Source organism: Lepus europaeus, chromosome 18, assembly GCF_033115175.1.
Source record: "Lepus europaeus isolate LE1 chromosome 18, mLepTim1.pri, whole genome shotgun sequence".
Classification (NCBI taxonomy): domain Eukaryota; kingdom Metazoa; phylum Chordata; class Mammalia; order Lagomorpha; family Leporidae; genus Lepus; species Lepus europaeus.
In genome coordinates this window covers 48850023-48875044 of record NC_084844.1, presented here as the reverse complement: position 1 = coordinate 48875044, position 25022 = coordinate 48850023, and the positions used below count along the sequence as shown (strand labels likewise).

Sequence of the window (25022 nt, the reverse complement as noted above, 5' to 3'; positions counted from 1 at the left end):
GTAAGAGCCCGAGGGGACTTCTGCTCGTGTCACTGCTTCTGCCTTTTTCCATGATAAGCATGAGCCTGCCAGAACCCCGACTCTTCCTGGGCGGAACTTGACCACATGGAGTGGCGGGGCGCAGGCTGGCGGCCTTCCTGCCGGAGGCTCAGGGAGTCCCAGGGCGCCCTCGTCGCTGGGCTTCCTGCTGAGAACTGCCGAGCTGTTCCCATTCAAACCAAGCAGTTCTTTTGTTAGCATTGAGCTGCTCTTGATCTTTGAAACAGGTCTTCTTCACTATCACTTTAACTTAGCCATGGCTGGAGTTTTGTTTTCTCCGTGGACGGACAGCCACGCTGGCAGCTGGCCCAGCTGGCCTGCCCGGCAGGAGCGAGGCAGCAGTGCTGTGCTCACAGCTGCCCTCATGCTGCTTTCTTTGCTCCCACAGTCGTCACTGCGGACGTCTTCTGTGCCATAAATGCTCGACCAAGGAGATTCCCATTATAAAGTTTGATCTCAACAAGCCAGTGCGCGTTTGCAACATTTGCTTTGACGTGCTGACTCTGGGTGGGGTCTCTTAGTGAGCCCCCGGGAGGGCCCGGGCCATGCCCTCTGCCCCTCCCCAGCAGCTGCTCTGCTCACCAGCCTGCCCCCACCCAGAGCAGGAGCTGGCGTCATCCTCCTGCAGCAATAGACTGGAACAGCTGAGGACCACGGCGTGACCCCATTTCAGATGATTCGGTGTGACTGTCAGCGCGTCAGACAGCGACCAAGCTCACTCAGTCTCACGCTGGGACCAGGCCATGTAGCCTCAGTGGTGAATGTGACAGAAATTAGACCCATTCTGCTAGCAGCATCCAAGGACACTGAGCCCACGCTCCCTTCTAGCAGCCCAGTGTGCATCTCCGAGCGTCCATAACGTCTCCCTGCCTGGCCGCCGCTCAGGCAGAGCCTAACAGTGGAAGCTGGCGGCTTACCGAGAGCTGGCTCTCCGCTGGGCCTAGTGGCCGTGGGCTTTTCTGCACAGTGTTTTCCTAGGGAAATAGGACCCTCTGCCCTGGAGTCTTTTTTTTTTTTTTTAAGCTAAGCTGTATTTTTTAGTGAGCTACCCCTTTTAAAAAGGTGAATTCTTTCTAAACAGGGTTCAAAGATGAGAGCTAAAAAATCGTGGCCTTAACAACTGAAAGCTTTACCAGTGTTCATGCTAATGAGGTGTCAGGTGCGGCTGGGCAGCCGGACCTCTCCGGGCGCTGTCTCCTTCCCTGGGCTCGCTGCGCCCCGAGTCCTCAGTCACTCCGCCCGCCGGTGGAGTGCTGGAGGAAATGCACTTTGATTGTGCTGCACTTTTTACATAGCTGCATCATTGGTGATCCCAACTTAAAAATCCATATTCAGAAACAGCCCCACCCATCCCTGCACCTGCGATTCTAACGCTCAGCTTGGACTGGACCTCAGCTCACACTGTTCTTAAAGGGAAGACCCCTGCGGTGTCTCTTGGAGCAAGCGATGAGGAGGGGGATGGGGAAGACTTCAGTGCCGGGCATCGGCAGCCTCAGTGGGCCGCGTCTCCTTGACACACGTGGTTCTTGCTGACACCTCCCCTCTCACCCTGTGAGGGCTGCCGCCTGGTAAGAGCCAGCAGCCGACAGCCCTGGCCAGGTGTGCTCAGCCCCTGTGGGAACTCCAGAACTTGCTGGGCCTTAGCCGCTGCTAGAACACACGTTGACCCTGAAGTGTTTGATTTCTGTTGAAGGTTTGGCCAGTTTTTAAAAAATGCACAAGAAACGTACCAATGCTTTTCTTAAAAAAAAAAAAAAACTCTGAGATGAATAATTTGTTAGTTATACTCAGAGATTAATAATCTGAATCATACATACTGATTTTTTAAGACATTTAATAACCACTACATTTTTGGCATTAATGAAGTATGGATTTATGCATAAAAGGGACTAACTTTTTTTTTGCAATAGCCTGTGTTTTTGGTTTGTTTCTTTCTGTCTTGGATAGTGGTGTGTCCTCCACGCTGTCGTACATTTATATATTCTGTTGCCTAAATATGTGTAAAATGAGCTGATAGATCAGAGTGCTACTTTTTAAAATAATTCTGTGATTTATAAGATATACATGCTTTCTATGTCAATATGAGCTTGTGTTCGTTTAAAAGGAAAGAGTAATTAGAAGAGCCCCTCCCCCCCAGGTGGGGGCTGTGACATAAGTCACATAGAATTTTTATAGAAAAACAACCAATCTTGGCAAACACTTGGCCCTACGAGGCATGTGATCAATTTCCACTTTCTGTCATGTGAAAAGGCCACAGGAATTGGTCCTAGGTAGCTCGGTCCTGTAGAGTAGGAGTCTTGCGGTTCAGATGGGAACTGAGGTGTGCAGTACCTACCTGCTTGTTCTCCCGTTCCCCGCGGATGAGGGAGGGTGGAATCCAGTCAGGGACAAGGCCACGTGTTCACGCCTTGCCTCTCATTGCACGGAAAACCTGAGCATCATGTGTGAGTGTGTGGATTCGCACTTCTGTGTCTGCAGCGTGCGGAGACAGCGCTGGTACTGAGCAGCACGGACTGGGGAAACGTTTCTTACGTCCTGCGTTGGCTTCAGGGTGCTAGATGTGAAGAGTGTCTTCCCAGTGTTAGGAACTCTCCCGCCCCCGCTGGAGCTGCGTGGCACCCGGGGTGGACTCACCCGGCACTGCCCTGGCCAGCCTTGGCACACTCCGAGTCCCCTCTGTGCGCTCCATGCCGTCAGGACTTGACTACCAGACTGCCTAGCTGTCCTTGGGCAGTTTTCCTCAGCAGCTTAAGTCCTGGTGGCCAAAGCTGTTTTACTCCTTTGGAAAGCTGCCAGCTGTCAGTGCATAGCGCAGGAGGAGTCAACTTGTCTGAGACGGGACTGTGCGCCAGTCGGCGCTGGCGCTGTTGGGCCGAGTTCCATTCTGCACTGCTCCCGCTCCTCACAGTGCACTCCTAACCAGGCTTTTCCTTGTAAAGACAGAATCCCAGCCACTGGCTGCTGATGAGACTGACTGGGTTAAATGGAGTTCTGCTCCTCGAACCACTGATGGCCCACACACTTAAGTGCCTACACGTAGGACTCTGGTTTCCAGCCGTCTTCAGTGGTGTCTCACTACGTGACGTGTGCGTGTTACATCCGAAGTTCTTGCCTGTGTGTCGTCAGCCCAACTACCAGTAGAGTCGAGTCTGGATTAGGTTGCTTGGTTACCTGCCACATTCTCTCCAACGAGTGCGGTCCACATGACCTGTAGTCCTCTACCTCAGAGCCCGAGTCATTTCTGACCACCCCGTTCCGCTTCCTCACTCTTCTCCCTGAGCTGTCCCTGCGTGGAGCTCAGCGTGCATGCGGTTCACAGGTCTTCCCAACAACTGGCCCACACCTGTGGTCCTGAGCTGTCGTCACACTAATTTGGCCATGAGCATGGAGGGGAGGGGAGGTCTTGGGAGGGAGGCGGGCCTCTACCTCCACCCAGGTGTCCTTTATCTGGAGAAAGCGAACACTTTTGAATGTGTGATGTGTGGACCAAACGGCAGCCGCCCAGGTGACAGAGCAGGAGCAAGCACACGTGATGCTGCCATCACAGACACTCGGTTTCCCCCGACAAGCCCACGAGACCCTCCCACAGCGCCGGAGCTCCCACTCGCAGGCGGGGATCTGGAAGCCCCAGGCTCACTTACTGGAGCATATTGACAAGGTATAAAGTAGACACTTCAATTCCCAGAAGCTCAAGATGCCTTAAAGACTTTCTCGGAGATGCCTGCGTGTGCGCTTCCTCTGTGCGGCATAATAACATACTAACCTGTTACACCTGACAGCGGTGGTCTTCCGCAGCTAGGGAGTCCTGAGTCGCTGCACCGCTGGGTGGGCAGACGTGCAGGGCCGGGCAGCAGCTGGGGGCGCACACGGGGTTGAGCTGTGCAGCCCGCAGCCCGTCGGAGTGGTGCTTGCTGTGCGGGGATGCATCTTGAGGGACCACGGCGCTTAACAGCAGTGTTCGCGTGGAGTCCATGGAATGGAATGTATATTTTTCCAGTACTGGTATTTGCATTTTCTGTAACAATTCCTTGTAATAAAATGAGGCAAAATTGTGCATTTAAACTGGAGACTTTTAATAAGATGTTTGTAGTCACTGCTAATGCAGAAGTACCGGAAGCATGAAAATCAACATATTAAACAAAGACAACTCCCAGCGAGTGACTAAATCTGGGCTCAGAGTTCTCAGGCGGATGGTGAGCGGCGGAGAGGCAGCTGCTGCGTCTGCTGTGCCCCTGGCCCAGGCTGGAGCTCGCGGCAGCAGCTGTGAGCAGCCAGATGCAGTCTTGGTGCCCTGAGGCCCTCCGTTCGCCAAAGACCTGGAAACCAGCTCCCTGGCTGTTACCTAGGAGCAACCGAAGAGGATCCGCAGTGTCTGTGCTGGCACTACGAAGTGCTCTCAAGGGTGGGTGTAGCCCGCGACCTTCCTCTGACATGCCCGTTCCTGAACAGCGCAGCCCCACGCTGGTCTGCGGGTCTGAGTTGTCAGGGAGTGGCTTGTCCTAGAGAAAGCGTGCAAGGCATGGGGGTGCGGGGCCAGAGGCAGAAGCCCAGCTCCGGCTCCTCAGCAGGAGTTCAGGATTCACGGGCAGCTGTGGCGAGTCCCTTCTGGAGGTCCAGCCTTTGCCTGGCCACTACTCCCTGGTGTGGCAGAGCTCAGACCTGGGGGAGCTCAGCACTGTCCGGACAGGGCTCCATGAGCCCTCCCCGGGCCAGCACGGGCATCAAGTGAGAACAAATCTCCTGACAGGTGTCGGTTTTCTCCTCCCTGCCCTTCCACTAGCCGTCTGACTGCAGGCTCAGCCTCAGATGCACTGTCTGTGGCTCCATCACACAGGGACTGCCCCACCCCTCCACAGATTTGCCCCAGGCCACCTCTGTGGGAAGCCTTGGACTTCACAGTGATGCCCAAGCTTGCTGAGGCCTTTGACTGTTTCCTCTAAAGTGTTAGCATCGAAGAGGAAGTGGATTGTCATTAAGCAAGGGGCTGAGCACTCCCGAGGCTGGCTGAGGGGCTCCAGTGGCAGAGCCCAGGCCCCTCTAGGCAATGCCGAGTGTGCACCTGGCGGCAGTGATGGCAGCCCCGTCTTGCTCCTTGTCTGTGTCGGCCAGGGCCTGGACATCTCTGGAGCTGGCCTGCACGCCGCCCCTGAATTTCTGCTCCAAGAATGGCCTCTGGGTGCTCCAACCAGGTTTACTCCTCCACACTATGAGCTCCTTGAGGTCAGAGGCTGCCCTGGCTGTCGGCCGGCACAGTGGCAATGACTGGTTTCTAGTTAAGGTCACTGGCGGAAGCCTCAGTCACTGAACTCCAGGCCTTCAAGTCATCCTTAGGTGAACAGTCCTGGTCGTGACGTGTGGTGCAGGTGGGCTGGGCGGTCACACATAGTAGTACAGAAGAGCAGAGGGCACCAAGGCAGGAGTCAAGGAGCCTGGGCCTCAGCTCCTCATGCCACAGTAAGTAGATGTGCGTACAGAGCTCGTTAACACTGGGCGCCTGTCCTCTGCAAAGCTCAGGTCCAGGAGTGAAGCTGATCCGAAACTCGGGATTAAAGTACAATGTGGGAGCCAGTGCCGTGGGTAAAGCCACTGCCTGCCGTGCCAGCATCCCACATGGGTGCTGGTTCAAGTCCCAGCTGCTCCACGTCCAATCCAGCTCTCTTCTATGGTCTGGGAAAGCAGTGAAGATGGCCCAATTCCTTGGGCCCCTGCACCTGCTCGGGAGACCCAGAGGAGGCTCCTGGCTTCTGGCTTCAGATCAGCTCAACTCCAGCCATTAATGGCTGTTTGGGGAGTGAACCAGCAGATGGGAGACCTCTCTGTCTGCCTTTCAAATAAAATATTTTTTTTAATTTTTTAAAGATTTATTTATTTATTTTAAAGAGTTACAAAAAGAGAAGGAAAGGCAGAGATAGGTCTTCCATCTGCTGTTCACTCCCCAATTGGCCACAGCGGCTGGCGCTGTGCCAGTCCAAAGCCAGGAGCCGGAAGCTTCTTCCAGGTCTCCCATGCAGGTACAGGAGCTCAATGATTTGGGCCATCTTCTGCTGCTTTCCCAGGCCATAGCAGAGAGCTGGATCGGAAGTGGAGCAGCCAGGACTGGAACCGATGCCCACATGGGCAGGCGGCAGCTTTACCCACTACATCATAGTGCTGGCCCCAAATAAATCTTAAAAAAAAAAAAAAAAAAAAAAAAAGGCCGGCGCCGTGGCTTAACAGGCTAATTCTCCGCCTTGTGGCGCCGGCACACCGGGTTCTAGTCCCGGTTGGGGCACCGGATTCTATCCCGGTTGCTCCTCTTCCAGTCCAGCTCTCTGCTATGGCCCGGGAGTGCAGTGGAGGATGGCCCAAGTCCTTGGGCCCTGCACCCCATGGGAGACCAGGAGAAGCATCTGGCTCCTGGCTTCGGATCAGCGCGGTACGCTGGCTGCAGCCATTGGAGGGTGAACCAAAGGCAAAAAGGAAGACCTTTCTCTCTGTCTCTCTCACTATCCATTCTCTGTCAAAAAAAAAAAAAAAAAAAAAAAGCACACTGTGAAGAACCCTGAGGAGCGAGCACAAAGTGCCGCCCCAACTGAGGGAACCGGCATCAGGATGCAGCTGCTGAGCTGGGGGAGCTGCCGTCTCAGGACTGGGGAGTTGGACTAACAGAGCAGCTGGAGAGAGCCTGTGGGAAAGGAGGGGATGGGAAGGACACAGGCCCGGAAGAGACGGCCATGGAAGGGCATCCTATGCCCAGGGGCTTAAGAGCTGGCACTTGACCCTCACAGATGAGGCGGCCCCCAGGAGACTTAGGACGATGCCTCACTGGAGTGCAGCAACCCAGGCGAGACATGACAGCCTCACTCAGAGGACGGCACTGGTGACAGAGGGGATGGAAAGGAGAGAGCCCGGAGGTGGGGTGGCCTGGACTTGGCTACCGGGGACATGGGATTGCCTGCTCGGTGGCGCACTGTGGATGGTGGTGCCACCAGTGGAGAAGTGGGAGGCCCGCTGGAGGGGAAGATGAAGATGGAAGGCCAGGACCACTCTGGAGAGCTGCCTGGAGTAGCAGGTGGGCAGGCCAGGTGCTAAGGAGGGAAAAGCCAACAGGAGTGCGTGGCGGGGCAGAGCTCCAGGAAGGCCAAGAAGGAATGGCCAGAGGGAGAGGGGAGATGAGGACCAGCCCAAGGGGAGCTTTAGGGAGGACCTCGTGGTAGACGGGGTCCTGTACAAGAGATGGAGGGGAGAACCGAAGCGACCACAGGAGCTGCTGGGGCAGGAGGCTGAACCACAGAGACGGGGCGGGGGGGGGGGGGGCGCTAAGCCGGTGGGGACCGGCACCGTGATAGTGGGGGTTAAGCTGCCACCTGGTTCGTGTCTTTGCTGCTCAACTTCCTGATCCAGCTCCCTGTTAGTGGCCTGAGAAAGGCAGTGGAGGGCGGCCCACGTGTTTGAGGGCCATCTGCGGTAGGAAGTACATAGGGCAGCTACGAAGAACTAGGGGTGCTAAAGGGGAACATTTTATGAAGTGGGAGAAACGAGCAGGGAGAGGTTAGAGGTGAGGAAGGCCCTGGGGTGGCAGAAGGAGCCATGATCCAAAGCCAGGTGTAAGAACAGCATGGGCCAGGGGCGCCCAGCCACCAGTGGAGGGACCGGTAGGTCAATCTGGAAAGCTGTGAGTGATACTGACCAAGGCGGTGGAGGAAGCATGAGGAGTACGTAGAGAAGACGGAAGAGGAGCAGAGATGAAGGCTTAGGCGACAGCTGAACACGGTCCGCATCGTGGCACAGTGGGTTAAGCTGCTGTATGCACTGCCGGCACCCCGTGAGTGCTGGCTGCTCCACTCCCGATCCAGCTCCCTGGTAATGCGTGTGGGAAAGCAGAAGATGGCCCACGTGCTTGGGCCCCTGCCTCCCACACAAGAGACCCTAGTAGAGCTCCTGGCTCCTGGGTTCAGCCTGGTCCAGCTCTGGCCATTGTGGCCATTTGGGGAGTGAACCAGCAGGTGAAGGATCTCAGCTTCCTGTATGCCTTTCAAATACATAAATAGAGGGGGAAAATAGGAATTCCCTTCATTTTAAATAAGTAAATAAAAAAGGATAGCCCCCCACCCCTCTATTTAAGAACTCCAGAGGGGGTGGGTATGAGACATGTCTTACACCTCCAGCCCAGCCACCGGAAGCTGGAACCGTCTGGTTCCGAACCTCATGTGCTGCTCTCCATTTACCTTTTTTTTTTTTTTTTAACTAAAGATCTTTAATTGGACATTGTGTATGAAAACAAAATGGACACTCATCTTTTACAAAAAAAAAAAAACAATAATTCAGGAAACTTTTTAAAAAGAAACAGGATGATGCATAGCAAAAATATCAACATTTTCTTGTATGCACAGAAAAAAAAAAAAACTGGAGAAAACTTTGAACTGAAAAGGGGGAGGCCCCACAGGATGGGCCACTGAGACCTGAGGAGAAACACAGGCGACTACATCATGAGTTGTATGTTTACGTTAATGCGACAGTGCATACATTCCACTTACGAAGGGGGACACCGCCTTTCCATTTATGTAGTAATGCCAAGGTCCGTTCCTAAGAACTTGGACACAGAAATAAAAACACGGAGCCTACAGCAGCACAGGGGGTAAGAGAACACCCCAGAGTTGGCGAAGGGCGGGGGCAGGACCAAGGTCCTCCTAGCGGTCCTGCCCCGGCGCTTGGCCAGGCCCGCCAGGCCAGCAGCCCACGACCTATGTGACCTTGGGCGTCCCCAGCCCTCGCTGAGCTCCGTCAGCTCCAAGAAACGGGGGTGACAGGCCCTGCGCCAGCGCTCTGGTCCCTCACAGTTCGAGATGAAGACCAAAGCCGGCCACACAGCCCGCTCCAGCTCGCGGCGCCGGGGACTCGGCGCTGCTGCCCTTCACCTCACCTTGCTCGCCGGCCGCCATGACCGCACCTCCCGCCGCGCACCCAGCTCCCCGCCACCTCGCACCTCCTCCCTGCTCCTCCCTTGTCCGGGACTCAGCCTCGGCCTCACCCGGCAGGCAACACAGCTGCAGGAGCCTCCAGCCAGCCCGGCCCAGCACGCCCGACACCGCCGCCGCAGCCATCTTGGAAGCGGGCACTCTCTCCATTTACCTTGCGTGAGCTGCAGAACAATCTTTGGCTCAAAACGCAGGCTTCTCCCTTTGAAAACAAGCCCCATCTGATCAGGGTCTGAATGAGGGACAGCATCCTTGCTTGACATCGTCGTTCAGACGCTCCATGTCCACCATGAGCCTGCCCGTGTCAGCAGCCCTCGCTGGAGGGCCTGTCCACCCAGTGGACTTCTGGTGATACATTCAAGTTGCCTTAGCGCGGTCTTCCTTGTGAGAAGGTCGTAAGAGCCGGAGTCACAGGTGTAGCCAGCGGGGCATCCAGCCAGAGGTGCCCTGCGGTCTCAAGGCTTTGGGGGACACCTGCTGTTTCTGCTCGCTGGCTGGGGAAGCATGTGAGCCCCTCTCGCCTGGCAGGGCCCAGGCCAGCAGCAGGGGCAGGCAGCCCGGCAGCCCATGGGAAGGCAGCTACCAGAGCCCACAGATCTCCCGTGATGGCCAGTTATGCAAGGTGGTCATCTTGGGAGGGTTCTGAAGGAAGATGGCAAGTGGCCCCAGGGGAGCGCGTCCAGGAGGCCGCCCAGTCCCGCTGCCCAGCTCCTGCGCCGCTCAGCAGAAAGGCACACTGCAGGGAGGAGGCCGAGTGCGTCTGCAGAGAGTGACCAGTCCTTCCACGGCCTCCTGTTCCATGCCAGGAGCCACGCCCGGGGTGTCTCTGGGGAGGGTTCTCCCTGTTTTATCAGAGGGCGCCAACTCAGAGTGGGAAGGAGCACGTGATGGCCAGAGGGGGGCAGCCTGGGTACTCCTGCAGGCCAGGGTGGTCCAGGTCCCCGCGATTTCTGTGGGTGGGGCTGTCCAGCATCTGCTCACTGGGGGGGCCGGTGGTTCTCACACACACGCAGTGGGGCTCCTTGGCCCCTGGCTTATACAGCTTCCTGGGGACACCAATCCAGTCTCTGCTCACCCCTCCGCTGAGAGCACAAGAAAAGACGACTTCTTAAAGGCGGCAACTCAGAAAGCGGAAGCCAGAGGCGGAAGGGGCAAGCCAGGCCTTAGGAAAGGCAGAGCGGCTCCTCCGGCCGTCTTGGTGTTGTGCACAGGCAGCGTCTGCAGTGTTCAGCCCCGTGGCCTCCGTGCTCTCCCCCAACCGCCCAGCTGCCCTGGCACCACACCAACACCCCTTCTCCAGGCAGAGGGCAGAGCCCACCCCTCAGCCCTGCCCTGGCCCTCCCTAGGGACTTCCCACCCTGCTGGGTCTCATCTCTTCCCCTGCACCTCCCAGGGCAGGCTGGGACTTGATCCTTGGGCACCTGGGGGGGACTGGGCAACTGAGATAGCACATCGGGGGCCCTCAGCTGTGGCCACCTGGCTCAGGCTATTCTGGGAAGCCCGTGGCATGGGGCACTGCACGGGGCCAATCCTCGATGTCCCCAGGCTTCAGAGACCCTACACAGGCGGAGCAACCTCCTATCCTGGGCAGAGAGACCCATGAGTCAGGGCACTAGGCGTGGCCTCTCAGACTCACAGGCCTCGCCAAAGGAAAATGAGATTCAGGTAACTGAAGCCTCATGGAGGCTGCAGAGAGCCTGAGGCAGGGTAACCTGAGTCAGAGCCACTTCCGCCCGGTTGGGAACCATCCAGACACACACACACGTGACTGGAGAACCACCCACGGGGCTGAGGCACAGGGACAGGGCCCCAAGGGCTCTGGGGGTGGATCTGGGAGGGCTGGTTAGGCAGAGGGCTGTTGGCGGGAGGACAGCATCTACACAGGCCTGGGCTGGGGGGTGGCACCCCGTGCTGGCACCTCCTGACGGGTAGCCATCAGCTCAGACACAGGACACATGAGAAGGTGTCTCTTCCAAATGGGTGGCCAGGGAAGATGGGGCTCTCCTCCCCCTTGCTCCTCTGAATGAAGGCAGAGGCAATGTGGGGATGCGTGGACCCGCCTGCTCTCACAGCGAGTGAGCAGAGGGCATGGGGCAGAGCGTGGCCCTAGGGGTGAAGCCCGGCTCCTGTTAGCAGGAGCAGAGACTCCTGCCACCCTGCTGTAAGAGCTGGCCTCTTCCTGTAAGGCCCTTCAGGGGCCAGTTTCTGGCTTCCTTCATCCCCTAACAGAGCGACAGGAAATCCAAGGGACTCGTGCTGAAGTTCCAGCCTAGCCTGGCTTGATGACCAGGACAGGAAATGTCTTTAGCTGCCTAACCCACCCTTGGATCCCCAGGCATCACTCCTAGCCCAGCTCACCTCCCTTTATCCTGACATCAAAGGATGTTTCCATGTGGCTCGCACTGCCTGGACTCTCAGGAGCCACAGTACTCTCAAGGTAAGGCACCAGGAGGGTGTGGGTCCCTCCCACCTCCCCAGGCCCTGCAGGCAGGAGTGACTGGGGCTTGTGTCACTGTGATGCAGCAGGTTAAGTACTGCCTGTGATGCCAGCATCCTGTATCACAGTGATGGCTGGAGTCTGGCTGCCCTGCTTCCCATCCAACAACTTGCTAATGCACCTGGAAAATAGCAGAGGATGGCCCAAGAGTCTGGACCCCTGCCACCCATGTGGGAGACCTGGATGGAGTTCCAGGCTCCTGACTTCAGCCTGGCCCAGGCCCAGCCATTGTGGCCATTTGGGGAGTGAACCAGTTGATGGAAGATCTTTCTCTTTCTTTCCATATCTGTCACTCTGCCTTTCAAGTAAAAAAAATCTTAAAAAAAAAAAACAGGAAATCAAGGTCTGTGGATGGCCACACAGGCCAAGGCAGGCATGAAGCGGTGCTGGCACCTTCTGGTCCCCAGGCCTTAAGCAGTGGGGCAGGGCGTTCTCAGAGCTGATGCTGTCACACAGCTGTTTGCCACAAGGAACTTTCTGAGTTCTCTGTAGCAGAGAATCCCTGGTGCACAGCACATGAGTTCTCAACCAGCCCCTCTGGCTTAATCCCTGGGTTCGGTGGATGGTGCCGCAGGGAGGGCCTGGGAGTCTGAGCTGGGAGAGGGGAGGGAAGCTCGTGTACCTGTGTTGGGAACACCAGAACCGGCTGCCCCTGGCCGCACTCCACTCAGTGTTGCATGGCGGGAACTTCTGCTTCTCCTTCCACTCCTGTTTATTGGCCTCCAAGCCTTTGGTGATCATGGCTTCTACGTGGGTCAGCTCTGGGGTGGGCTGCCCGTCCTCACTGTAGAAGCGTCCTATCACCCTTCCTGTGGTGAGAACACAATGGGAGTGAGGCATGACACACACGCGTAGCTCCTTGGGCAGGGCAGTGAAGTTCAAGGTCCCCAGGTGCCTGACTTCAGTGCTCCAGTGGCCGGCTGGCCTTGGTTTATTAGGAACTGGAGGGGCGTGAGCTGCCGTGCACGCCAAGTCTCGCAGCATCCTACCAGACCCCAGACGAGGGCGTCCGCTCCCGGGGCTGCGGCGCCCCAGAGGGGTACCAGAGCATCCTTCTTTTTTTTAGGGAGTGGTGCTGGGGTCTGTGGCCCCTCCCCTGCCCCTGCAAGCCCACCAGCTGTGTCAGAGCACCCCCTTGCTCCTTTTTTTTTTTTTTTTTTTTTTTGACAGGCAGAGTGGATAGTGAGAGAGAGACACACAGAGAAAGGTCTTCCTTTTTTTTGCTGTTGGTTCACCCTCCAACGGCCGCTGTGGCTGGCGCATCTCGCTGATCTGAAGCCAGGAGCCAGGTGCTTCTCCTGGTCTCCCATGGGGTGCAGGGCCCAAGCACTTGGGCCATCCTCCACTGTACTCCCGGGCCATAGCAGAGAGCTGGCCTGGAAGAGGGGCAACTGGGATAGAATCTGGCACCCCGACCGGGACTAGAACCTGGTGTGCCGGTGCCGCAAGGTGGAGGATTAGCCTATTGAGCCACAGCGCTGGCCCCGGAGCATCCTTCTCATCGCCACACCAGAGTGCGCTGCAGGTGGAGCCCTGTGATTCTCTCATCAGTGTCCGCCGTGCTGGGCACATAGTAGGCACTTGTGTTTCATCAACGAATGGCTTACAGGCTAACATTTTTGTGACTCGGTTCTTCTCAATATAAAAACTGTCTTATATAATTGTAAATTAGTCATTTATTGAACATCTATTGGGTGTCAGGCACTACGATAGCAGTATACCAATTTTTTTTAAATCCTCAGAGCAAACCTATGAGAGAAAAATGATTGGTTCCATCTTCGTCAGAGAAACCGGGAGAGTGAATGACCAGGAGAAGGCCGCGACAGCCACGGGGTCTGGCGCCACGCCCGTGCTCTGCCCTCCACCATGCTCTCTTGGCTCAGCCCCTCAGAGGACATAGTGAGTGGAATGCCTATCAGGACATTACTGACTTAAGGAGAGGGAGGGAGAGGGAGGGGGAGGGGAAGGGAGAGGGAGAGAGGGAGAGAGGCGGAGAGAGCGAGCGAGGGGTGGATGGAGCTGCCCTCTACTGGTTTACTTCCAAATGCCTACATTGGCCCCAAACTGCTGGGGACTGAAGCCAGAGCTGAGAACTCAATCCAGGCCTCCCACTCGAGTGGCGGGAACCTAGTCAATGGAGCCATCACTGCTGCCTCCCAGGGTCTGCATGAGCAGGAAGCTGGAGGCAGGAGCCGGAGCCGGAGCCAGGTATCGAACCCCATTATTCTGATGTGGGATATGGGCATCCTAACAGGGAGGCCACATGCCCTCTGCTGCCTGTCAAAACTTTCAAAAAATTTAAAGTATGGTAGCAGCCAGAAAGTGCTCCACAGCCTCAAGAACTAGGAGAAGCCCACATTCTTGGGTGCAGGAACCTAACTACCCATGTCCTGAGGTGGCAATGGCCTTCTGAGCGGCACCTGTCTCAGGGCAGGAGTGGGAACAGAGCAGGAGGAGGTGCAGTGAGCGCTTGAGGCGCTGCACTGTGGCACAGTGGGGTGTTAAGCTATGGCTTGGGATGCCCACATTTCATCTCAGAGCACCAGTGCAAGTCCCAGCTATCCTACTTCTGATCCAGCTCCCTGCCAATGTGCCTGGCAAGGCAACAGAAAATGGTCCGTGTACCTGAGCCCCTGCCATCCACGTCGGAGACCAGGATGGAGTTCCAGGCTCCTGACTTCAGCCTGGCCCAGACCTGGCTATTGCAGGCATTTGGCGGAGTGAACCAAAAGAGGGAGGATTTCTTTCTTTCCCCCTCTCTGTTACTCTCTCTTTCAAATAAACAATCTTAAAAAACTGACATGGCCTTGGACTCCCAGGGCACGCACATTCAACATGTCCAGATTCAGCGCATGCTCTCTAGTCCAACGCCTCCTCCCCAAATCTGTTTAGGTCACCTCTGGTCTCTCTGATCTGGACTCCGTTAGTCTCTGACTCCTCCTGCAGCTGCACACTTCCCTTCATTCATGTCCAGTCCATTAGCAGCCGGCTAGTCCTACCTCTCAGTACATCCCCATTCTGGCCAGTCTCTTCTGCTTTCACTGCTGCCACGCCAATCCAGACTAGGGACTGGACTCTGACAACAGCCTTTCCACTCCAGCTCTGCCTTCCATGGCTCATTCTCCACAAAGCAGCTGGGTCATCTTTTCAAGAGATCCATGGGGCTGGCTTTGTGGCGCAGCAGGTTAAGCTATCCCTTGGGATGCCTATATTCTATGTCCGGCGTACCTAGGTTTGAGTCCTGGCTACTTGGCTTCTGCTCCAACTCCCTGCTAATGTACCTGGGAGGCAGTGGAATGTGGTCCAAGTGCTTGGGTCCCTGCCACCCATGTGGGGGACTAAGATGGAATTCCCAGCCCCTGGCTTTGGCCTGGTCCAGCCCTGGCTGTTGTGGGCATTTGGGGAGTAAATCAGAGGATGGAAGATCAATCAATCTCTCTCTCTCTCTCTCTCTTCCCCTCTCTTTCCAATAAGTAGAACTTTGAAAACAAACTGGAATCCTATCATGTCAAGTCCATGTCTGATTAAATCTCTCCCAAGATGTCCCAAAGCATGTGGATGAAACACATATTTTTATAAAAGATTTATCTATTTGTTTATAAGTCAAAATTAGAGAGAGAGAGAGAGAGAGAGAGAGAGATCTTCTATCCACTGGTTCACTCCCCAAATGGCCTCAATGGCTAGGGATGGCCCAGGCCAAAGCCAGGAGCTTCTTCCAGGTCTCCCATGTGGGTTTAGGGGCCCAAGCACCCGGGCCATCCTCCACTGCTTTCTCAAGCACATTAGCAGGGAGCTGGATCAGCAGTGGAGCAGCCGAGACTCGAATTGGCACCCATGTGGGATGCTGGTGCTGCTGTCGGCAGTTTAACCTGGTGTGCCGCGGTGCCAGCCCCGAAGCAGAATTCCAACGAGGCCTCTTGGGTACCATTTAACTTCTGTGCGCCTCCTCAACCGTGTCAGGCCACACCCTCATTTCTTACCCTAGGCTCCAGCACCTCGATTTCCTTTCCGTTCCTGGACGATGCTTCACTGCTCCCCACCCAGGCCTCACTCTGCCCTCAGCCCGGAAAGCTTCCCCAGGCTCCCAGGAGGCTGCCAGCTCCCAGCTTAGCTACAAGCTAAGAGGCCTCCAAAAGGCCTCTCCTGACCATCTGCTCTTAAGGTGCCACACGCCCCTAAACACGCAGCACATCAGTTTTATTCACAGTCCTGTCTGGAGTTTTCTGAACCGCTTCCTTGTTTATGATACGTCTCTCCAAGAGCGAGGCCCAGCACTCAAAACAGCTTAGGACCCAGCATTGTTAAAATCCTTGTCCGCTGAGTCAGGGAAGGGCGCAGGGCCCTAGCTGTACACCTGCAATGCACGTGCTGTCTGCACAGCTGCCCACTACGCAGCATTCAGTGAGTCCCAAAGAGAGGACAGCAGTGGTACAGGCCACAGGGAAGCAGTTGTGAAGCTGTGTCACGGGAGTGGCCGTCACCAAGGGCTGGACCCCCAAGCCAAGTACCCAGAGCACAACAAAAGCATCTCATTTTCTCTTGAAGCCTGAGGTGTGGCTGCCAAGATAGCTTCCAGACTTTACCTCAGTGCCAACTTTTTTTTTTTTTTTTTAAGATTTATTTATTAGGGCCAGCACTGTGGCGCACTAGGTTAATCCTCTGCCTGTGGCGCCGGCATCCCATATGGGCGCCAGGTGCTAGTCCTGGTTGCTCCCCTTCCAGTCCAGCTCTCTGCTGTGGCCTGGGATAGCAGTAGAAGATGGCCCAAGTGCTTGGGCCCCTGCACCTGCATGAGAGACCAGGAGGAAGCACTTGGCTCCTGCCTTCAGATCGGCACAGCACACCGGCCGCAGCACACCAGCCGTGGCGGCCATTTGGGAAGTGAACCAACGGAAAGAAGACCTTTCTCTCTGTCTCTCTCTTTCTCTCACTGTCTGTAACTCTGCCTTTCAAATTTATTTGAAAGGCAGAGTTACAGAGAGGCTGAGGCGGGGGGGGGGGGGAGGGAGAGAGAGAGAGAGAGAGAGAGAGAGAAAGAGGTCTTCCATCTGCTGGTTCACTCCTCAAATGGCTGCAACGGCTGGAGCTGGGTTGGTCCAAAGCCAGGAGTCAGGTGCTTCTTCCATGTCTCCCACATGGGTGCAGGAGCCCAAATGCTTAGGTCATCTTCTGCTGCTTTCCCAGGCCATAGCAGAGAGCTGGGTCGGAAGTGGAGCAGCCAGGACTAGAACTGGCACACATATGGGATGCTGGCACTGCAGGCGGTGGCTTTACCCTCTGTGTTACTGTGCTGGCCCCCAACAGTGTGTAATCTTACAACAAGCCTTCATTCCCTTGGGACCGGCATCGTGGCTCACTTGGTTAATCCTCCGCTGTGGCACCGGCATCCCACATGGTGCTGGGTTCTAGTCCTGGTTGGGGCACCAGATTCTGTCCCGGTCGTTCCTCTTCCAGTCTCGCTCTCTGCTGTGGCCCAGGAAGGCAGTGGAGGATGGCCCAAGTGCTTGGGTCCCTGCACCCGCGTGGGAGACCAGGAGAAGCACCTGGCTCCTGGCTTCGGATCGGCGCAGTGCCGGCCGTTGCAGCCATTTGGGGGGTGAACCAATGGAAGGAAGACCTTTCTCTCTGTCTCTCTCACTGTCTATAACTCTACCTGTATGTATGTATGTATAAATAAATAAATAAATAGAAAAAACAACAAGCCTTCATTCCCAACGTCCTGTGGGTTTCTGGGGACCTGGAAGAGCCTGGCATGGCCTCCAGCCTTCAGGACACGCTAACAGAAGGTAAAAGCTGTACTCAGCTTCCCCGGGCCCCAGAAGACCTGGAACCGAAACTTATCAATAGTGGCATTCAGAGAGGTCCTCACTTGAACTAAAATCTTTATTTCCAACCCTATTTCCCCACCCTCCCCTAACACTTCAGCTTTGTTCTAATAAGATTAGTTCACTTGCCTCACCCCACACACCAAACACTTCCAGTTTGCTCCCCAAATCTCAGTACGAGTGTTTGGCCTTCCTCACGGGACTCCATTCCTCTTTCTTTGTGTTGGTCTTTCTTTTCCCAGTAGTGTTTCAATGCTGATTCGGTGACCTCCTGGGGACAGGGGCTAGCCACGCGCTCTGAAGCGCAGATGGACAGAGGTGAGTTCTTTTTTTTATTTTTTTGACAGGCAGAGTTAGACAGTGAGAGAGAGAGAAAGAGAGACAGAGAGAAAGGTCTTCCATTTTCCGTTGGTTCACCCCCTAAGTGGCCACCACGGCCAGTGCATTGTGGCCGGCGCACTGTGCTGATCCAAAGCCAGGAGCCAGGTGCTTCCTCCAGGTCTCCCATGTAGGTGCAGGGCCCAAGGACCTGGACCATCCTCCACTGCCTTCCCGGGCCACAGCAGAGAGCTGGCCTGGAAGAGGAGCAACCAGGACAGAACCCGGTGCCCCAACTGGGACTAGAACCCAGGGTGCCGGTGCTGCAGGCAGAGGATTAGCCTAGTGAGCCGCGGCACCGGCTAGAAGTGGGTTCTTTCAATGGCCTCAGGAAGGAGCTGGGCACACTAAGCAGGCAACACAGGCCAGCGAGGGACCAGGTGGGGACTGGGAGTGCACACACATTAGATGATATGGGGGCCAGCACTGGGGCGCAGCAAGCGAGTTTTCCAGCTGCTCCACTGCTGATCCAGCTCCCTGCTAATGGCCTGAGAAAGCAACAGAAGATGGCCTGGGTGCTTGGGCCACTGCCACCGATGTGAGAGACCTGGATGGAGTCACTGGTTCCTGGCTTTGGCCTGGCCCAGTCCCAGCCGTTGTGGCCATCTGGGGAATGAACCAGGGAATGGAAGATCTCGTTCTCTTTGTATGTGTCACTCTGCCTTTCAGATAAATAAATCTTAAAAATATTATATGATATGAAAACAGCCTTGACCAGCTGGATGTGGGTGGCGGCTGGTAAAAATGCGAGAGGTTCTCAGAGGAGGTGGAAGCAGTTCACTTGGGATGCCCGTCTCCTCAGAGGAAAACACATATTGAGAGAGTTCAAGCCTTCCTGGCTGCCTGCTGGAGGCAAGGAGCTGCCCTCCTGGAGCTGGCTGTTCAAGACTGGCACCAGCCACCACTGCCTCTGCACAACTGAGACCAAAGCAAGTGGCATGGCAATTCTCTCCCAAGATTGAGAGAGAGAGAGAAACAGGTGTCCTACCCATGTACTTCTGGGGCTCACTGCCTCACTCACTACCAGGGTTTAAAGTGGAAATTCCACAGCAGGGGGCATGCGTCTGACCCAGCGGTTAAGACGGTGGCGAATAAACCTGCAGTCCCACAGCAGAAGGCTTGGATTCAATACCTGGTTTCGGCTCCTGACGCCAGCTTCCTAGTAATGTGGACACTGGGAGGCAGCAGGTGATGGCTCAAGTAATTGGGTTGCTGCCACCCACGTGGGAGACTGGATGGGGTTCCTAGCTCTTGGCTTTAGCTCCAGCCCAGCCCTGACCACTGCAAGCATTTGGGGAATGAACTAGCAGACTGTAACATTCTCTCTCTTTGCCTCTCAAATTAGAAAAAAAAAATTTTTTTTTTTTTTTTACAGATTTTAACCTTGAGTCTAATCCTTGAAGAATTCCAACCCCTTACAAAGAACCGCAAAGCAAGCAAATGAAATCCACAGGAATGACCTGTGGCCTACCTACCAACACATACGTAATTCTTCTCATAGAATGAAAGCCAGTTTTGCAGCGTGAGCATCTCGGAGAAGGACAAGTCAGAGACGTCATCCACGAGGCCTGCTTCAGAGTAGTCTCCGGTCACAAATGCTCTGGAGGCGTCCCGGCCTGCAGGAGGGAAGTCCCAACAGATTAGACTGTAAGCCATGGGCAGTGCGCAGCTCAGACATCTGTCTCCCGAAAAACGTCTCCTGCCGACAGAACAGCCTCTCCTCTGTGATAGACACCGCTGACCGCAGGCAGCCTCTCCCTGGCATCTCATTTTTTCATTCACTTCCAGCAACACTTAGCACAGCTGTGCGCTTCCCTGGGCGTCCGTGACACTACGTGCCAGGTCCTCCTCCTACCTCTCCATGTCCCTAGTGTCTCCAGCCCGAGGGGCTCATCAAGTTGGCATCTTTAGTTCAGACTTCTCCCAGCTACCAGACCTGCGTGTCCAAGCGTCTACTCACCATCACTTACTTGTCATACACACGTCTCAACTTCCAAACCTCCATGTGGAACCAATGCCCAGCAGCAAGCCCAGGCCAGGAAACAAGCACCTATCTCAGCAAATGTCGACCAGCTGCTCGACCCAGGCAGGTGGTCCTTGTAGCTCCACCCTTGGGTCCTCAGTTCTCTCAGCAAACAGCTCTGCTATCAGTCCTCCCGCCTCCACATACCTGAGCAGGCCCGGCCTGCCATCGCCTCATCAGAACCCGGGCAACAGACCCCTGGCAGGCCCCAACACGCATTCTTACCCCACCACCTAGTCTACATACATCTCTCAGGCAGATTTTTCTTTAAAGTTTTGTTTGTGTATTTGAAAGGCAGAGCAACAGAGAGATGGAGAGAGATCCTCCATTCCTTAGCTCACTTCCCAAATGCCCACAACAGTCAGGATTGAGCCAGGAGCCAGGAATTCCATTCTGGTCGTCCACGATGGTGGCAGGAACCCAAGTATTTGGACCATTTTCTGCTGCCTCCCAAGTGTGTTAGCAGGAACTGGATCAGAGGCAGAAAGGGACTCAAGCCCAAGCCCTCAGACAGGGATGTTGGCAGCCAAGGTGATGGTTTAATCCACTGTGCCACAACACCCACCCCTTAGGCAGATATTTTAAACACAAATTGATTGTGTCACTCTACTGCCAAAAACAGCCATCCGTGGCTTTCCTCTGCCCTGTGACGGTGTCCAAATTCCTCCACGTCATACAGCACCTTGCACCAGCTGCCGCCAACCCTGCACGGCCACTTTCTTCATTGTTCACTGTTCCCTTCTCTTCCTCCCCTTCCTCCACTGGTGGCATTAGTTTTCTCTTTTAACTTTTATTACAAAAACATTGCATTAATTGTGTGATACCCATTTACTGGTCCTATTTTCTAATAGTCTGTAGGTTTCATAAGGGAAGAGAACACACCGAACTCATTCATACCAATTCCCTGGCACCTGGTACAGTACTTGATCTTCAGTGCATTCCCCATAAACACTGACTGAAGAAGTCCAAACATTTACAGCCGACTGATTTGCAGCAAGGGTACCAGGCAGTTCAGTGACTGGAGGAATAGGCTTTTCAACAAATAGGACAACATGCAAAAAAAATGAAACTGCACCCCTACCCTACACCAGAAACAAAAATCAACTCAAATTACTGACTTGGAAGAACCAGCTAAAGTGTAAAATTCTTAGAAGATGACATATATGTTAGGGCTGGCGCTGTGGCACAGTGGGTTACAGCCCCAGCCTGCAGTGCTGGCATCCCATACAGACACCAGTTCGAGTCCCAGCTGCTCCACTTCCAAACCAGCTCTCTGCTATGGCCTGGAAAAGCAGTGGAAGATGGCCCAAATCCTTGGGCCCCTGCACCCATGTAGGAGATCTGGAAGAAGCTCCTGGCTCCTGGCTTCATATCAGCTCAGCTCTAGCTATTGTGGTCATTTGGGGAGTGAACCAGTGGATGAAAGACCTCTCTCTCTCTCTCTCTCTGTAATTCTTTCAAATAAATAAAATAATTCTTAAAAAAAAAAAAAAAGAAGACATACATGTGACCCTGGGTTGAGCAATGGTTTCTTAGGATGCCAAAAGCACAAACAGCCAAAGTGGGGAAAGATAGATGACATGAACTTATTAAAATAAAAAATTTTCACACATCAAATGACATGATCAGCCAGAGCCATGGCTTAACAGGCTAATCCTCCGCCTTGTGGCACCGGCACACCGGGTTCTAGTCCTGGTTGGGGTGCCAGATTCTATCCCGGTTGCCCCTCTTCCAGGCCAGCTCTCTGCTATGGCCCGGGAAGGCAGTGGAGGATGGCCCAAGTGCTTGGGCCCTGCACCCCATGGAAGACCAGGAGAAGCACCTGGCTCCTGGCTTTGGATCAGCGTGGTGCGCCGGCCGCAGCGGCCATTGGAGGGTGAACCAACGGCAAAGGAAGACCTTTCTCTCTGTCTTTCTCTCTCTCACTATCCACTCTGCCTGTCAAAAAAAAACAGACACAATCAAGAAAGAAAAAAAAAAAAAGAAATAAAATGGGAGAAAATATTTTAAAAACACATTTTAAAAGGGTCTAGTGTCCAGAATATATAAAGAACTCTTACAATTCAGCAATAAACGGCCGGTGCCGCGGCTCAGTAGGCTAATCCTCCGCCTTGCGGCGCAGGCACACCGGGTCCTAGTCCCGGTCGGGGCACCGATCCTGTCCCGGTTGCCCCTCTTCCAGGCCAGCTCTCTGCTGTGGCCAGGGAGTGCAGTGGAGGATGGCCCAAGTCCTTGGGCCCTGCACCCCATGGGAGACCAGGACAAGCACCTGGCTCCTGCCATTGGAACAGCGCGGTGCGCCGGCCGCAGCACGCCTACCGCGGCCACCGCAGCGGCCATTGGAGGGTGAACCAACGGCAAAAGGAAGACCTTTCTCTCTGTCTCCCTCTACTGTCCACTCTGCCTGTCAAAAAAAAATTTTTTTTTTAAATTTAAAAAAAAAAATTCAGCAATAAAAAGACAAACTTGTTTTTAAAAAAATGGACAAAGGATTTGAACAGATATTTTTCCACAGCAGACAGATGGTTGACAAGCATATGAAAAGATGCTCAGCATTATTAGGCTTTAGGGAAGTGTAAATAATCAAGACCCAGTGAGCTCCCACTTCCAACCCACGAGTACGATTATAATAAAGGACAATATAAGTTTGGGCGACATTGTGGAGAAGCTGGTAGTCTAATTCTTTCCCAGTGAGAATGTATAATGGTGTAGCCACTTTAGAAAATAACCCTAAAAAGTTGACATTGCATGGTAACACTCAGTTACCATATGACCTAGGAATTCCCCTCCTAGGTATACACCCAGGAGAAATGAAACCATTTGTTCACACAAAAACTTATACACAAATTTCACAGCAGCATTATTTATAACTGGCAAAAATAGGAACCCTAAACTTCATCAACTAATACATACAAGGGTACTTCAGCAAATTTATGGAAAATGGAATTAAAAGGTAAGTTTATTTTTGTGCAAAAAGTTTTGAAATCAGTGCATTCCAGGGATCTTCAAAAACCATAAAAATGTATTGTTAAAAAAACCATGCATGGCTCTCAATTTTTTTTTTTTTTGCACCAAAACAAACTCATCTTTTTTATTCCATTTTCCATGAACTTATTGAAGTACCCGATAAAAGATGATATATTTATACAATGGAAGCTTATTCAGCCATAAAAAGGAATCAAATCCTAATATGTGCTAATACATTAAGGAAGAACCTTGAAAACATTATGCTAAATGAAACCAGGCACAAGTGTATGGTGTATATGAAATGCTTGCAACAGGCCAATCTTATCGAGACTGTGGTGGGGAGGCGATGAGGGTAACTGCTAATGGATTTGGAATTTCTCTGTGGGGTGATAAAAATGCTTGGGGATTACAGTAATGGTTGTAAACGTTTCCTGAATTACGTACAAGAGCAGGGCAGACTTTCTATTATGTGACTTTTGTCACACGTACACACACCCCCCCAGAATGAACCACATAACCGGCTTCTCTGCTAGACTGTGGCGGTGGGGAGCACGCTGGAGACCTCTCCGACTTCTCTGCACCGGGCACTAAGTGGGACGGAGCGTGGTGGTCAGTGAGCGGATGCCGAACGACCGCTGGACACACGGGAAGGAATTCAGCAGAGCAGGAGAAACAGCAGCCCGGCAGGGGAGGTCTTGTGCCCACCTGTGCTTGCTTCCATGAAGCTGCAGCAGCCGATGGTGGGACCCCTCCACGGACACGTGCAAAACACCCTGACCCCAGCTCCCGCTCAGGGTGGGGGGGGAGGGGGCCTTTTTGCTGAGGCTTGTCAAGACCCAGGAGACTCAGTTCCTTCTCTGTCATGCTTCCGGCTTCCCTGGCGACAGGGAAGTGACTTGCACTTAAACACCAAAGGTGGTTTCTCAATTCCTCTAAGATAACAAGGAAAATGCTGTGTTATAGCAGCCTGGTCACTCGGCCTGCTTCTGCCCTGCCTTTAAGGCCGGGAGACAGCCAGTCCCCCCCGGTCGTTACAGCTGCGGGCGGCCCTAGTCCATGCCGCACAGTGCTCCCCTGTGAGGGCTTTGGACAGTCACATCTTTCAGTCCTCTCGGGGGCAGAATAAACCACATCTGACAACCGTTCTTCGCGGCCTAACATGTGCACAGCTTTATTCGGAGCATGAAAGGCCTGTTCACGTGATCACACACCCCTTCCTGTGCCCTCACCTCATCAGCATTGCTAAGAAACACAAGCGCATCTGAACTTCAAGCAACAACTACTCAAACCCCTGAGTTCGGAGGAAGAAACGCTGACTTCGGATCGGGGCATACGGAGGGGCTGCTTGGAGTTGCTAGGGGACTGAGGGCGGGGGCGGGTCTCACTCATGTCCGCGCCCTGGGGACCCCTGCATTTGGCCTGGCCCAAGCAGGTGTCCCCCGACTTCCGGCGGTGGGTGATGGGTCACAAACCAAAGAAAAGAGGCAATTTCTCGAACGTAGGTCACGCAGGGGAACGAGAGGCAGCGTAGAGGTCGGAGCTGGCGGAGGGTGCAGCTGGGGCCCTCCCGCCGGGGGCTCTGATGAACGGGGAGAGGAAGCACAGGGATAAATAAACCAAGGCACAAACGAACGATGCGCATTCGGCGTCGCGCCCGAGGAGGCAGAGGCGGGCGCCGCCTCGCCGATACCTGCGAAGCCGCTATAGTGGGCCCCAGGCTCGTAGTGCCTCCGGCCAGAAGACACGTCGTAGACGCGGCCGAGCAGCGCCAGGTAGAGGCCCGGGTCTCCCGGGCCGCCCCGGTAGCGAGCCAGCTCCTCCGGTATGAAAAGGCGCAAGCTAGCGCGCGGACGCCACCAGCCCATTAGCCGCGCTGCCATGACCGCCGCCGCCGCCACCGCCAGGCTCAGCAAGAGCCCACGCCCGCAGAGCCTCTGCATCCAGACAGCCGTAACCTCACCGAACCGCCGACGTTTCCGCCTCTCTACCCACAGCCAAGATGGCGGCGACGCCGGCCGTGACGTCACCAGCGCGACTCACACACGCCCACGTTCGCAGCCTCGGGGCGAAAAACTCACTCCCAGGTTCTGACTCATCGTGGTACTTTTCCAGCATAGCTGGTGAACGTGGAGGGATGCCGAGCAAGCGGAGCAGCAACGAAAACCCTTGCCTTGTAGGCGCTTCGCCCCCAACAAAGATGGCCGTAGAGGCGGCTGCGGAATGACGTAGACGTTATGACAGACGCGCCCTGACAAAAATCCCGAGGGTTCCAGCCACTGCGGCCGAAGTCCTCCTAGCTGTCGTGAGCTGGTACGGTCTGCTTGACGGTGCCTTTG

At 54.6% G+C, this 25022-nt stretch overlaps 2 protein-coding genes across 8 annotated transcripts in view; one reads left to right on the top strand and one right to left on the bottom strand.

Moving 5' to 3' along the window:
* The window catches only part of ANKFY1 (ankyrin repeat and FYVE domain containing 1), a 76856-nt gene extending 72768 nt beyond the window's left edge, over positions 1–4088 (top strand). Inside the window, exon 25 of the mRNA XM_062216440.1 lies at positions 428–4088. Within this exon, the coding sequence (XP_062072424.1) occupies positions 428–560 (133 nt within the window). The 3' untranslated portion in view covers positions 561–4088. The remainder of the gene's footprint in view (positions 1–427) is intronic.
* On the bottom strand, positions 4005–25022 carry LOC133777038 (neuferricin). Of its 7 annotated transcripts, XR_009868474.1 has the most exons (5): positions 24377–24637; positions 19172–19312; positions 12116–12302; positions 9151–10078; positions 4005–4381 (listed from the first exon to the last, which is right to left on the bottom strand). XR_009868474.1 is itself a non-coding variant. In XM_062216443.1 (4 exons), exons 1-4 carry the CDS (start codon positions 24799–24801, stop codon positions 9862–9864), a joined length of 582 nt encoding a protein of 193 aa, XP_062072427.1. In that variant the 5' UTR covers positions 24802–25022; the 3' UTR covers positions 6542–9861. The 7 variants fall into 7 exon arrangements, 6 of the variants coding, with proteins under 6 accessions (XP_062072427.1, XP_062072431.1, XP_062072430.1 ...); XM_062216443.1 differs by lacking the exons at positions 4005–4381; positions 24377–24637 and adding an exon at positions 24765–25022 and having other exon boundaries at positions 6542–10078; XM_062216447.1 differs by lacking the exons at positions 4005–4381; positions 24377–24637 and adding an exon at positions 24857–25022 and having other exon boundaries at positions 6542–10078.